General features: G+C 42.4%; 1 protein-coding gene across 1 annotated transcript in view; it reads left to right on the top strand.

The window, feature by feature from the left end:
* The first annotated feature begins 1,291 nt into the window (after window positions 1–1,291).
* The window catches only part of astn2 (astrotactin 2), a 259,439-nt gene continuing 246,341 nt past the window's right edge, over window positions 1,292–14,389 (top strand). The window contains exon 1 of the mRNA XM_076757943.1: window positions 1,292–2,001. Coding sequence (XP_076614058.1) covers window positions 1,569–2,001 — 433 coding nt within the window. The 5' untranslated portion in view covers window positions 1,292–1,568. The remainder of the gene's footprint in view (window positions 2,002–14,389) is intronic.

Here is a 14,389-nt window from a genome sequence, read left to right as displayed (position 1 = left end):
GGATGTTACTACATGAGCTCAGGAACAGTGACAGAAACAGCTGTCGGTTTGTTTGCAAACGATTGAACAGCTTTGCAACTTTTTGGGAATCTGTAGTGTTATAACTTCCATACTACATATTTCATGTGCTTTTCAAATATCGAAGATATACTTGAGTTGTACTTGGGAGTCAACATGGGTGAGAAGTCCTTGAAGTGAGAGAAATATGAACATCTACAGTCTCGTGGCATCTGGAAAACCATCTGTATGTAATATAATCCAAAGCACCAGAACAGGTACTAAATGGACCTTGAGGCTGTAATGTTTTGTTTGCTTCTGTTTCCAAGGTCGAGAAAGAACTTTCAACCTCACAAAGATATTTCTGGAAAACCTGTGGTATTTGTAAATGACTTGGCTGATCCTTTAAATCAGTAAACTTCATACCACACTGTGAAAAGTCCTGCATTCAAATCCTTGGTAAGTAAAAGTATGTATTTTCAGCAAAATGCACTTATAGTATCGTGAGTAAAAGTACTCATTCTGCAGTAAAATGCTCTCTCTCAGAGTAATACTATTATATGAGATGTTTTTGGATTGATATTACGGCTGCATTTATGTGTATATTGCATTCCTGCTGTAGATGCTGATGGTTGTGCTAATTTTAACTACTTTATACACTACTTTGGGTAGTTTAATCTAAAGCAGTGCATCATAATCTATACAAATATCATATATTTGTAGCATCACTGTCCTGTGAGAACCACGTATCTCTACGAAATCAACTTTTCAAAGAAAAACAGCCTGTTTTCAACCTCGTGAAAATGCAGTCTCGTCCTCATCAAAGAGGGTTTTTAAGTAGTTCATTAAGCTTCAGAAGTCCAACAGTGTTCTCAACCCATAAAGCACCAATTACTGACACATGGTTTTCAATGGAAAAGGAGCGCATTGAAAACATTGTAATCTAGTAAAGCTGTCAGCTAAATGTAGTGGAGCAGAAGCATAAAGCTGCATAAAATGGAAATATTCAAGTACCAGTACCTCTAGCTTGTACTTATGTACAGTACTTGAGTAAATACTAAGTTATATTCCACCACTGGTAGGTTACAGTCCCTCATACACACATTAGTGTATTCATTTCATTACTTATGTTTGGTGATGACAGTCTAAGTTCTGCCTGTCTCACTGATTTCATTTCAAAAAACGCCAAAAAGTCCAAAGTGTGTGACTGAAGACATCTGAACTCTCACATGAATTTACAATCAAAGATTTTGGAAGATGTTTTTGTTGTTGTCGTTGTTTGCTTTTCTTGGACAAATAAACAACGCCACGCGACAGAGAAGCCTCCTCGATGACTCACTCCTGTCTGTCTTTTAAAGAACACGTCCCGTCCGTGTTTAAGTGATTTGTTATCCCACAGTGGGAGCACAGATGGGTGCGTGTGAGGAGCCGAGAGATGTCATTCTCACTACACCTGTGCTGCCGCCTCCTGGACGGACGCGACTCCTTTGCAGCGACTGTAGCCTACTATAAGTGAACGGACAGCTTATGAGCCCCACTCAAAGCGAAGAGAACCACACACAAGGAGCGGGATGGCGAGGATATTACCACTGCACCTCCGCGTCCTTCTCGTGGTGCTCTTGCTGACAGAAACCTGGCCGGTCCGAGCGAACAGAGGGGTGACATCGCCTGACGAAGAGAGGGACAAAGAGAGCGACGCGGAGACGCCATGTGAGGTGAAAACCGTCACCGTCTCAACCCTGCCGGTACTCCGGGAGAACGAGTTCAGCTTCACCGGCGCAGCCTCGGGGAACGTGGTCGGTGGAGGAGGAGGAGGAGGAGGAGGCGGCGGAGGGGGTGCTGCCGGAGCAGGTGGTGTTGGTGGAGGAGGAACTGGAGGAGGAGGAGGAGGAGCAGGAGGAGGGGGGGAATCCCGACTCCGGTTATTCGTTAGAACCGACCTACCTGGGCGAATTTCCGTAATGGATGATCTTGACAACACAGCTCTCCCTTACTTCACACTCGGTAAGAACTGCTTTGGTCCTGTGTTTCCCCTCCACGGTGATAACCAGCCAGCTGCACGTTTGTGCGCATGCATAGGAGCCATACATTCTGGTGTTCTCACCCCGAGCTACATGCCCAAATCATGCGTGCTCCCTGGCGTTCAAGCACCTGTCCTGCTTCCATCACCTTGTTTGGATTCCACTGTGGCTGTAATGTGTTCAGACCAGCATGACGTGCAACTACTAGTCCAGGTGTAATTAGAATCTGTGCTTTCCCTTTCCCTTGTTTTACTGAAACGCTGCTCTGTGTGGAATACAAACTACCATAAAGTACCACTCATGTTGTAGGTGACTCTGTTTCCTCCCCCCACCCTCTCCGTCTTACTCTGTTTCAGTCTGGCTTTCCCATTTTGTGGTTAAATATGATTATGACTTGAAATTTCATGCATACACTAAGCACGGTGCCCCAATCAAGGAATGCAATTTGGCCCTGCAAATGTGCATGAAATTGCTTATTTTATTCTCACTGGAGCACCTAATTCATGGCACGCATGCATTGCTGGTGGTGTGAGCTTAACTGAATGCTTAGGTTAGAGTTTGCATCACTGTCAACATTTGGCCACGGCAGGTTTTAAGGGAGCCCTCAGCGCACGTCCGCCTTTCTCCGCGTGTTTCGTCACAGATGAGCGTGTGAGTCAAACCAGCACAGCCCTCGTCCCCTTAACAGGTCATCTGAAGTTCTCTGTGAAAGACGTCGGTGTTGGGAATCGCATCACTGATAGGATAATCACAGAGGACATAATAGCAGCCTTACACCAAGCACAAAAGATATTTGCTTCATAAGAGGAGCAGACTATGCATGAAGGGAACTTGCTTACCTCTCTTTCTCCATTTTTTCCACTTATGTCACGTAAAAGATGAATGTTCGAACACTTGCCCACCGTTTTTAGGACTGAGTATTGCTAGATGCGCAGAGAGTGTGGCACACGGTTTGTTAAACGCACACAAGGTGGACCATAATTGCAATATGTTGTATGTTTTCCAGTTTCCAATCTGTTCAGGGCAACAGGATTGGCTCAGTGTGATAGAAAAGCTGTTATATGGCAAATACAAAGATGCAAGGCTCAGTGGTGGTCAGTGATATGGGCACTGAGAGAATCCATGTCTCATTACTGGAGTTTTTCAGACTGTGCCTTCTATCTTCTTTCCCCCCCCTCTCTCTCTTTGCCTGGCCTCAGTTTCATTCTCTGTAGGAAGAGTGCCGACTAAACTGGCTGCGCGAAGCAAAGGCGGGCAGGCAGGCTGAGGGCTGGAGCATTAAGCTAGTAAATCACTTTCTATTCTCATTAAGGACAGCCGTTGACTGGTGAGAAAGGCCTCTCTGTCCTCCCAGTCAGCCAGCTAGCAAATTTGCTGCTTCACCCTTCCAGTGCATGACTGCATGCTGTGGAGGGAGGAAGAGAAAAGGGGCTTTAATAGTTTTAATGCGAGCGTGTTCGCCCACACCGTCCACCGCATGGAGAAAACGAAATAACCACTCGCAAGTTGTTGCAGCCGCGATGAATCATGATGTTTTCACTACAAATAGGAACAGGAATGAATGGCATTAAGGACAACACCCGTGACATGTGTTTCTTTTTGAAATAACAGTCTGCTGATGTTTTCATTTCATGTGTGCTGCCAGAAAAGAGGCTACAAAATACTAGTTTTTCCTGGAAAGTTGGTGGTGCTGGGTATGTCGTGAGAGGACCACACAGACTGTGAAAACCCTCATATTGTTATTAAGATCCTGGCACTGCTCCAGAACAGCATTTTGGTGTCACCTATGCTTTCTTTGTGTTCAGCATTCAACACAATCGGTCATCTTCACAGCTGTTCTCTTGAAGGATGCATTAGCGGAGTCCTGCTTGTGAAATGAAATGTACCTGACACAGTAAAAATAGATGCTGTTGTTGATTTAGAGCAAAATGAAAGAAATTGAATTTCATAGACAGTGAATTTTTATGACCAGAGCTGCGTTTGTTGCATCTCTTCTGCCTCATCATTTTCTCTGTCCTATTAAAGTTGGGTGTTTCGACAGGATGCTACAAAAGCCTCGCCCCACACACATTATGTGGGCTTAAGCATGGCCATTGTCATTTTTTATTTATTCCTTTTTTCATTTAATACCCACTAAACATTACGTAGGACGGTATAGCTTGCAGACCATATTGGACTGAGGCAACCACCCACCAACACTCTACTCTGTTCTTTTAATGTCTGATGTTCGGATGCTTACAGAAGGCTGTTAACATCAGCGCCTGTGACAAAACAGACTAACAGCCGGAACAACACAGCCGGTGCTGCCTCCCATAATGTAATCTGATCTAAAGAAGAGAAAATTGTTGCTAATAATGTAAACAACTCATGGTGAAATACTTCAAGTCTTGAGTGAGACTGAATCTCACTGGTTCGGAGAAGAAACGCTGGAGTTGGTGTCTCATTACACTGGAGGAACCTGCTTGCTCTTTTTTTTTTTTTTTTCCTTTACTCAGTGAAGGACATTTTGACCTCCCGTGCTTAAAATACCATAATTGCCTTTTTTTTTTAAATTTTAGAAACACATTAACAGACTCCTTTGTCTCACATGTGTTCACTGTGTTTCTTTAACGTGTGCTGCTAGCGCCTCGCCGGTCTGTGTTTACCACTGCGCTACACCTGACTGATGTGTAAAGGAGCGAACCATGTGTTACATTCCGCTGTCTCCCAGCGGCTCGCTTTCGCTTGCTCGGTACCGCGGAGATCGCCTTGTTAGCCAAATGCCAGCCAAACACATAATGAGCACAGTCTTGTGTCTGTTTTTTCGATACTGTCAGATGTGCGATTGGTTTGTCGAACCAGCGTCAGAGGTTAGGGAAGGGGGAGAGAGGACAGTTAGTCCCCTTCCCACTGTGGCCTGCCTTCTCAGCTTTGATTTATTACCTCAAGTGTCACGGAGAATGGATGAGCAGAAAGGGCAGTGCAGAAGAATTGTACAGGGCTTTTTTCCCCTCCCCCCTCTTTCTTGTTTTGTTCCATTAACCCTTTCTGGATGTGTTCAGAAAATAATAAAGCAGAGAGAGAAGTCAGTGTATTCACGAAGCACACGGCCTATATAGGTACCTATCCATGGTAAAATGATGTGGATTTGCGTATGTGTATAATTGTTTTTTGTGTGGGTGTATTTCACATGTTGGGAAAAAAAAGAAGAAGAAGGTTTTGCATTTTAAGCCTTTGCATTTTAAGTGTTCAACTTTTCAGCTTCACGGCTTTTCTTTCTCTTTCCTCGTTCTACGGCATCGTGCTCTGCAGTTGCACCATCGTTTCAGTGTTGGTGCTGATTTCTTTTTAATGCAGTTGTGGTGTGCAAAATGTGATGGGAATGCAACTCTGTGGATCAAACTTCATAATTCTTGGGAGAGATTTTCTGTGCTGTTACACTTTGTCACACTGGAGAATTTTCCTTGCTCGTTTTAAGTGATGTTGTGGGACTGGACGCAGATCGATATGTTTAGCAACATGGCTGACTCGGTAAACACCTCATTAGGGGTTCACCTTTTAGAAAACCTTCAGGCACTTAACACAGGATCAGGATCGAAAACATTCAAATGCCTCCTTGTCCTTTATCATCTGTGTCCATCGTTTTGGACTAAATCTTCGCACTTTTCATCTTCCGCCGCACCGTTTTGCGCGCATCTTATCAAACTCTGGCGTGTCAACCTGCCTTCTCCTCTCTCTGCGTCTCCCCTCTCCGCCTCGCTGTATCTCTCTAAGCGGGAGTTACAGCAAACCCTGCTTGCTTGGAGATGGGAGATTAAAAGCAACAGCGGTAAAGTGAAAAAAGAATGCCTGCACTGGAGCACTCCGTTCCCTGTGGCACAGAACATGTACACACTGCACTACATCTTTTGTCTGGGGTCGAGCTTAGCACTGCAGGACAAGCAGTGAAGAAGGGGAAAAGGTCAAGAGGAGAGATGGGAGTTGTTACATGTGTGGAGCTGGGATGGAGGTGAGGGCTGTCATGAAGACTTTTTAAATTTTAGCATAGCACTTAATTTAACGCCATTCTGAATGGACTGTGGTTATAAATACTATAAACAAGCTCATCAAACTGATATACAGAGGGTGTTAGGAGATCATACAGAATGGGATCCATGGTGGACCTTGTGTCGGCCATCAAATGGTTCATTTATCATCTTTTAGCCTGCTATAATAGACCTATAGCTGGCTGTCTTTTTAAGATGAATACTTCACTCTAGGCCGTCTGATTTGTCGTGCATGCATTGCCTTGCTGCAGCGTTTTCAGTCTCATGTCTTTTGGTCTGTTCGTACACAGCCAAATGGCAGGTTTACAACAGTAAAGGAAGCTCTGCAATTGGTTTGGATCAGTGGAAAGTGTTCTAGCTGGCTAGCCAAACTGCCCCTCACCCTCAATTAGTCAGAAGTGTCCTGGCTGCAACAGATAATCTATTTTTATTAGAATTTATGCTATGTTGAACGTGGCAGCTTTCCATGACCTAAACTTTGCTGTTATTTATCCATGATCTGAACATTCATGGGATACGTATGGTTAAGTATCCTATTATTACAAGAATATCATGACCTGAACTTCCGAAAACTGGCAGTGCATGTTCCATAAACACATTCTACCGCCCACCTTGTTTTGAAGAACATGCGAGTTGAGTGCGCTTCCGCTGTGATTTGTCCGATTCATCCTTTGTGGATCTCATTAAACGACAAAGGTCCAATATGTATTAAAAGGGCAAGAAACTGCATTTCCTGCGCATGAACTGGTCTTTTCAAACACACACATTCAGGAAGTACCTTTTTATAGCCCAGACCACGTGCAAGCACTGTTTTCTAGCACAAGTCAAGTGTGATATGATGAAGTGGAAATTGAATATAAGGTGAAAGACAGAATCTAATATGCAGCATTACTCTTTTCGGTTGTGTATACAGCATATGCATGCCAATACGGTATAACCTTTTACAAAATTAGATGCTTTTAAGGTTTGATTATAATTGAGACACAACAACTGATGATGGGTTACACTTGCATGTGTGAAGGATTGATGACTCTGGGTGTCAAACACAGCCACAGCTTTGTGTAGTAGTTGTGTGCAAGGGTGGCAGCTCTGACGTTGTTGAACAGACCAAATGCAACAAAAAAGATGTGAGAAATTAAAGGAAGGAAAAACAACATAAAATATCTCAGTAGGTGTTGGACGATAATGAGCTGCCAGAACAAGTGTGTGGAACTCAACCTCAGCGATGAACGGCGTTCTTCCAAAAGGTCCAGTGACGGTTATGGAGGCCGCCGTCAAACATGTTGGTCCAAGATCTCCCATATTTATTAAAATTGAGTTGAGATGAGTGCAAAGACAGTGGCATACCATTCACATGTTTTCATGCTTATCCGTTACACCAAAAAGGAAGCATCTGCACTCACTCATTTATTCAGGAGTTTCTTTCAGTTTTTTGGCAGGCACTGAATTTGCTGTTTTTCTTTGTTCTTTTCATTAACAGGTTTAAATATATCAGACACGTATTCATATCCAAACTGATTTAGAGGCACTTCTACAACCACTTCTGACTAACTCTAGAAGTGGAAACCTGGCTTGTACACACAGTTTTACAACAACTAAGATCTATAGAACAGAACCACTGATGCAAAAAGCTCATGTATTTATTTTTCTTTATGTACATCTACAGTTTAAGTCTTGCACCTGCATGGCCTTGTATGCATTCGGCCCTTGCTGTCATTAGGAGCATACTGGTATTTGCTTGCAGCACCCTGTTTTATTGTAATCTGAAAACTGTAAATGCAATTTTGTTTGTAGTGTCTGAAAACCAGTCACCAGAGGTTAATGTTGGCCATTTGTTGAGCCGACTAGCAAGCAGCAGACTGCTGTTTGAGCCATGTTTGTTGTGACAAAACAAGGTATTTTTAAATTAGAGTCAGGGATGTTCGTGGCGACAAAGCTGTGTATTTTTAGCCAGAATGTGATCTTTTTGTAACCCAAACCAAGCATTTTTTTGTGCCTAAACCTAACCAGTCCTTACAGATGGTGTGGTCGCGGTTTAAAAATAGAAATTGAAACGTAAAGAAACAGAAATTTTCATCATATCCTGGCCATCAGGTTGGTGTGTGTAGTGTGTATACAGAGAAACGTGCGCTTCTTATACAAGAATTTTGCGAAAACAAACAACAGATTGTGAGGACGTATAACCTCCCTTTACGGGAAACTCATTTGACGAGCAGAGAGTGACGACTCATGCTCCTTCAGCTTCATGGTTACAGTCTAAGTGATGGCTTGGATTGATTGATGAATGACTCGTTGTCAGTGACCCGTGCTCGTCACTCTTCTTTGCAGGAACTGTATTTTGTAATGCTTTGTTTTACTGCCAGTGTCTGGAGTCTTGCTTTACGAGCGGTGGACGGCTTTTATCTCGAGATAATCATTTGATCATTACCATTGCTGAGAGGCGCATTGTAGTCCTCTTTGACGGACCGAAGAAAGCAGTTTATGTAAACACCCCTAATGAATGCACAAGATCAGTTTTTCTTGCCTTTTTCCCCCGGTTTATGCAAAGCAACAACACGCACAATTGTTCATACATTTTTTCCTTTTTTATTAATTGGCAAAGAAGATCAAAGATAATGTTTGGCAAGTGAGGGAAAGGCAAAATTCAATAGCTCTCTGTTTGGGTTTGTTTTTGTTTGTCACATATTGTATGTTTTAGATGAGTCAGCTAAGATGCAATCTTCTGGGGAGATTTACTGTAGCATAAAGGAACGGGTAGATACTGATGAAGTGTTGACGCTTCCTTATACATAAACATGAGGTGTGGGCTCTGTTTACTTATGTATCAGACAAATTAGGTTGTCTGCTTATACATGTAATTTCTGAAGCTCTGTGAAATGTAAAGGTTGTGTCTGATATTTAGAAATCCGAGCTGGAGGTGCTGCTTGTAGAATACTTATGTACTGTATACAACGACTGCGACCAACCTGACAGCCATTTCAGCCATTAGCATTTTAACACTGGGCCTCCACTATGGCTTTGAAAGCTTTCATAGGCTCAATAACAAGCCCGGGGACTCTTACCAGGACTTTCATCTCTCTTCTCATGTAAACGGAAACCGGCAGCTTGCATTTATTGAGAGATGAGACTAAAAAATTCAAGGAGACCTAAACGTTTTCATGAGTCTGTCGGTCTGGAAGAGTTTGATTGTGACATTCTGCCTCTTTGATAGATTTCTGCTGAGTTCTTTCACAGTGCCACCCTATTATGCTGCCCATCTACCTTTTTATCTTTGTGGCATCCATTGTAAGTTTCTTCGAGCATTGTTTTACGTGAGTGTACCTCTGTAAGTCCACGACAACTCATCTTTATATGTAAAGCTTGGACTCGTATCAAAGAACAGCCTGAGTGGTGTATCTAACAGGAGAGCATCTTGCAAAACGGATTCCCAAAAGATTCATAAACTTTCTGCTTGTATACTGTGCAGGAGCTTTCTGGTCCTGTGCTCTGAATACATAATGTGACACTGATTTATAAAAGCAATTCCATTTAGTTGCTCTTTTTGCTCTTCGGGCTCCTCTGGTGTGTCCCCATCACATAATAGAAGGCCCCATGTGACAAAAACTGTGTAATGTATTTGCTCTCTTTGTAAAATACTTTTAATAATGCGAGCCGGACATCTGGGGTGCAGGGAGTTCGGGTGAAATCCATCAACTTGCAGAAAATACTGTGAAAACCGAGCATGATATGTAGACATGTTGAACATTTTACAGCGTTCAAAGGTACGCACAGACTACTGAGGTCGTCACCTGGGGACAAAAAAGACTTTAGTAACCTGCAGGAGGAGCACACGTCACCTTTCAAACAAAGTGAAATTGAATGAAAGACAGAACATAGCAGGGTGGATCTCCATGAAAGGTTAATTGGATGAATACACAGCAGTGAGTCCAGCCTTGAAAAAGTTGAATTCAAGGTTTTCAACTAAAGAGATTAACAGTTGGGCACCGGTCTGTGCCACGATAATGAGTAATTTGGATTTAACAGGTCGTTACTGGACCCATACAAAACAAATTTTGCGAGTCAATTCTCACATAAAATTATTGATACTGTGTTTTGTGTTGCAAAGAATTGTTTTATTATTAATGAAAATGAGTTTGTATTTGGGGCTAAAATTGGAAAAGAAAAAAATAATAGGAATGCTGGATTTTCTCCATTGGCTTCACATTGACAGAGAAACACACACAGGCAGGGAAAACAGCCTGACAGTGATTGTAGCTGCTGTCGTGAATGAGCATGCTAACTGGAGTTAATTCACTGAGTGCTGAATTCACTTGATTGGTATTTGATCAACTCAGATTTTCAGTTTACATAATGTTGCTTCCTTAATTCCTTGACGTCTGCTTTTTCAAATTTTCAGTCAAAACATTTCCCCTTCCCGTGCACACAGGTAGACATAAAAAGAGAAAAGCCGCCACTAACTGCTTTGAGAAATACCTTCAGCTTGTTCTGGTTGGAGCCCAGAAAAAGGCTCGGATGCTGGAGAGAGTCATTTTGTGCTTGGAATGGACGTTTTTTGCTCCCTGAGGCGGTGTGTGCTCACATTTTGGATTTCTGCTTGGAAGCTGCAGTCTGCCTCCAAAATGTGAAGTCCATCCTCATGTGAGAGCTATCAGGGTGCTCAAGAGCATGTGACATTTCCCTTAGCCGGGCGGCGCTCTTACACGTGTGCAAGTTCTCGCTTATCTTGCAGGAGTTGTAATGGAAATGCTGCATACCTACCTACTGATACTCAGCCAGGCGGGTGCAGACTGTCTGTGCCAACACTGTGCGACACACAAGAAAAGCAGCTTTTGATGAATGTAGTGCTGCTTACATCTCATAGAATCCTTGATGAAGCTGCGGTAATTTTTTTGCAGACCGTTTATGGATATGCTAACTTTTTAGCGATTTTGTGCCATTTTCATGCATAATTAATTAGTACAAATCAAAGGATCAGTCAGTCATCAGTACAAGCAATTTATTTTCAAAAACCCTTTTCTATGTGGCATTCACTTCTTGCCAATAACAGAAATGGCAACAAAGACCAATTCAGCCTGTCTGGATTAAAAGGAATAATGTGAAATAGAAAACAGTGCATTGCCAAAAATAGGTTGTAAAATGTTTTACTCCATTTAGCAGCTTCGTTTGTCCATTTTTACCCCCTTTCCCATGTTTAACAGTGCTTTATGTTGAGTTATCATGGTTTTTCCAATTATAAATCTTTCCTTTGGGTGGGTGATTTTGATGCCACAAAGTTTCCTGCTCGCTAAAGGAAATTGAATTGCTTCAGATTATATTTATGCTTTTGAGCAAGTGCATGGGTGGGTCCATCAAATTGCAATCTGCAAAATGCTACCGCACTGCTCTGCCATAATTAAGACCTGTGAGGAATAAAGACGAAGTGAGAGTCAGCATCAAACTGTCAGTAAAATGTACGGTTTACCCAGAACCTGACCCACTGGAATTCTCTTGCAGCCTCCTCTCTGCCTTCAAACAGACCAAACAGCCTGTAAATGTCCTCCTACTGGCTGGCAGGTTAGGATTTCAGATCATAAGCAGGATAAAAGCCCTGTTTCACTCTGTTTGGGCTCCAGTTGTTCTCTCTCCCTCTTGTCCTTGCTTCTTTCATGCATGCTCTATATTGTTCACCATTCAATGCTTTTATTCAGCTTGTCATACTTTTTTCTCCTAACAGGAGACTGTTAGCAGACTGTTGTGCTCTTATGTTTCATGAGTTTTAGATTCAATGTCATTTTTTTTTTCCAAACAATTCCAATAAAATGTGTCTTTTCTTATATCTGCAATCTTACCGTATGTGCACGAGTGTGGCTTGTGATTATCGGACCAATATTGTCTGTATTAGTTCGTTATCACCGAGGCGGTGTCGTCAGTCTCGACTAACCTAGTTAATGGAATTATTGAAATCGCATAAGGGTCTTATTTTGCAAACATGACAAGCAGTGTGTGTGCTTGAAAGAGGAAAAAGGAGAGTCATTGTTCATATAAGCTGGTCACAATGATGTTTAAGACCCATAAAATTTGATTCTCACCAGAATTTGCTCTGCACCTTGGAAACGTGCCAGCTCTGTACAGCTCACTACCGTCATATCCCCACGGTTCCTACAAAAGATTTTAAACCTTTTATCTATGCTGGTGTGTTTGTACCTATTTGCATTCCCTCCAAGCACTACAATCTCTGAGATTTCCTTTCAGATAAAGAATGTTCACCATTAATCTCCCCTCGACTGATGGTTTCCCTCCCACATTTTTTTTTATGCTCCATCATGCACATCTGTCCAAGTTCCTGGTGGAGTTTGCTTTATCTGCACAGGGACACATGTTCTAAGTCTTCTTTTTCCAGTTGTCACTCTGGATAATATCAGCCCATTGATTTCCAACAAAACATAGACATTTTTCTCTGCTCTGAGGAGTCAATAAGATGTGACCATACACTGTGTATGACCTCAGGTAGTGTAGATTAAGCTATGATGAACCATTGTTGTTTGTTAGATTATGGTGGCATTGGGCATGTTTTCACAAAAGAAGTCGTTTTTGAGCGCCACAAAGAGAATACAGCATACAGCAATTAATAATTGTTTCGTTAGCAGGGGTGTGTATAATTACATCTGCTTGAAATCTGTTTTTTGTCGTCAGTGTTTTCACTTCTTAAGTGTTGTTCTGCATCTGCAGGGCTAATGAAGACATGTTGTGCAATCATTATACATATTGAAGGATGGGTGCCTGTAAGGTTTTTCAGCTGATAAAGTGCAATATGTTTTCACGTCATTATTATAAGACTCCACGCTTTCTGTTTAGAGCAAGTCAGATTTAATCGTGGCTTTCATACAGCATCAGTGAAACTAAATAGAGGTGTTTTCAGCACGACCATGCACAGCTGATAAGCCTCAGGGGAAAGTGGGCATTTGGCCTCACACATTGTATGCTTATCCAGAGGAAGCTCATTGGCATGTCATGGCCGTATCCACCTCGCCTCCATTCAGAGGCACGGCACACAGTGTGCTTTTTTTCCAGGTATTTTGTCTGGCTCTGGATTAGCTCTGATCTAACAGCAATTACCCTTGGAAGTGTAACACAGCATAGCATGCTCTCCCGGGGTCACTGCTTGGTGATGTGTCTTCAGACTGGTTAAGAGCATTGTCAAGGTGAGCAATGGGCACTCGTGGATTTGCAGCCCTTTATTTTGTGGCAGGTTTTCGGTTGTTTTTGTGTCTGATCGTAATACGCATTTAAGGGATTGTCCATCATTGTCATTTTAGTGTGAGAAGTGGACTGTTTGTCGAGCTGTACAAATCAAAGCTGATTTGATTAAGAGTCTGCACTAATACCATTTAAGTAATGCAGCCATGCATAGACCCAGTGCTGATAAAACAAGTGTTGGTGGCTCACAGAAATAGGCGTGTAGACATATCCTCCTCCCATCTGTTTTGTAGGATTACACCTTCAGAGGGAGAATGAAAAACACATGTAGCAAGTCTGTTTTAATGTTAATGTCACCTCTCCTAAATAAATCACACATCAAGGAAACGGGGAGAGAAACAGTGAGGCTTGTTGTGGAGGCGACACTGTAGCTGCGGCACAAAGGCAGGAAGACGAATGTGTGGTTCCTCCTCTCGAGGAAGGGTTTTTAATGGCCCCCGTGTTCTGGTTGTGAAAAAGCAGTGTCTAGCAAACAGATAACATTGGCATATATGACGGATGCACATTTTCCTTTTAGAACTGCATTTTATAGTCTGAACAATTCAACAGAAAAGATAAACTCCACATTAAACGCTAATGAAAATAATCATGAGTTGCAGTCGCGGTCCCTTGGTTGACGTTAAGAAACCCACATCTTCTCCTTCCCGTTCTTATTGAAAAAGTGCGGAGGGGTGATGCTGTGTGAGTACCGGCTCTTTGCGGAAAATGTCTTCACATCTCTGTGTGTACAAGATCCCCAAAGGCAGCAACATATCTGTGTGTGATGGTCAGGACTCTGATTCCCTTCTGATATCCACTGCCAGAGGGTGGTGACAATACTGCTAATGTGACACTACTTTTGTCAGCGCTGTGTGCTCTATCTTCATTTCGGCTTTAAGCTTTGAAAGCACAACTTTGAAGCCTACCTCTCCTGGCAGTTGGGGTTAAATGGTGCGTTTATTTTTCCTGTGTGAACTTATGTATAATGTCATTTTTGCAAAGGCAATTTTCCAGTTCCTCTCAAAACTGCTCATCCAAGTTAGTTAAACAATACAGGAAGCAATATAGGACAATTGACGACACAAACAAACAGCGGAGATACAGCATCATCAAGCAACATGACTTGAATTA

Source organism: Chaetodon auriga, chromosome 19 (genome assembly GCF_051107435.1).
Source record: "Chaetodon auriga isolate fChaAug3 chromosome 19, fChaAug3.hap1, whole genome shotgun sequence".
NCBI lineage: Eukaryota > Metazoa > Chordata > Actinopteri > Chaetodontiformes > Chaetodontidae > Chaetodon > Chaetodon auriga.
The sequence above is the reverse complement of the archived record's forward strand: the minus strand, read 5'-3'. Positions and strand labels throughout refer to the sequence as shown.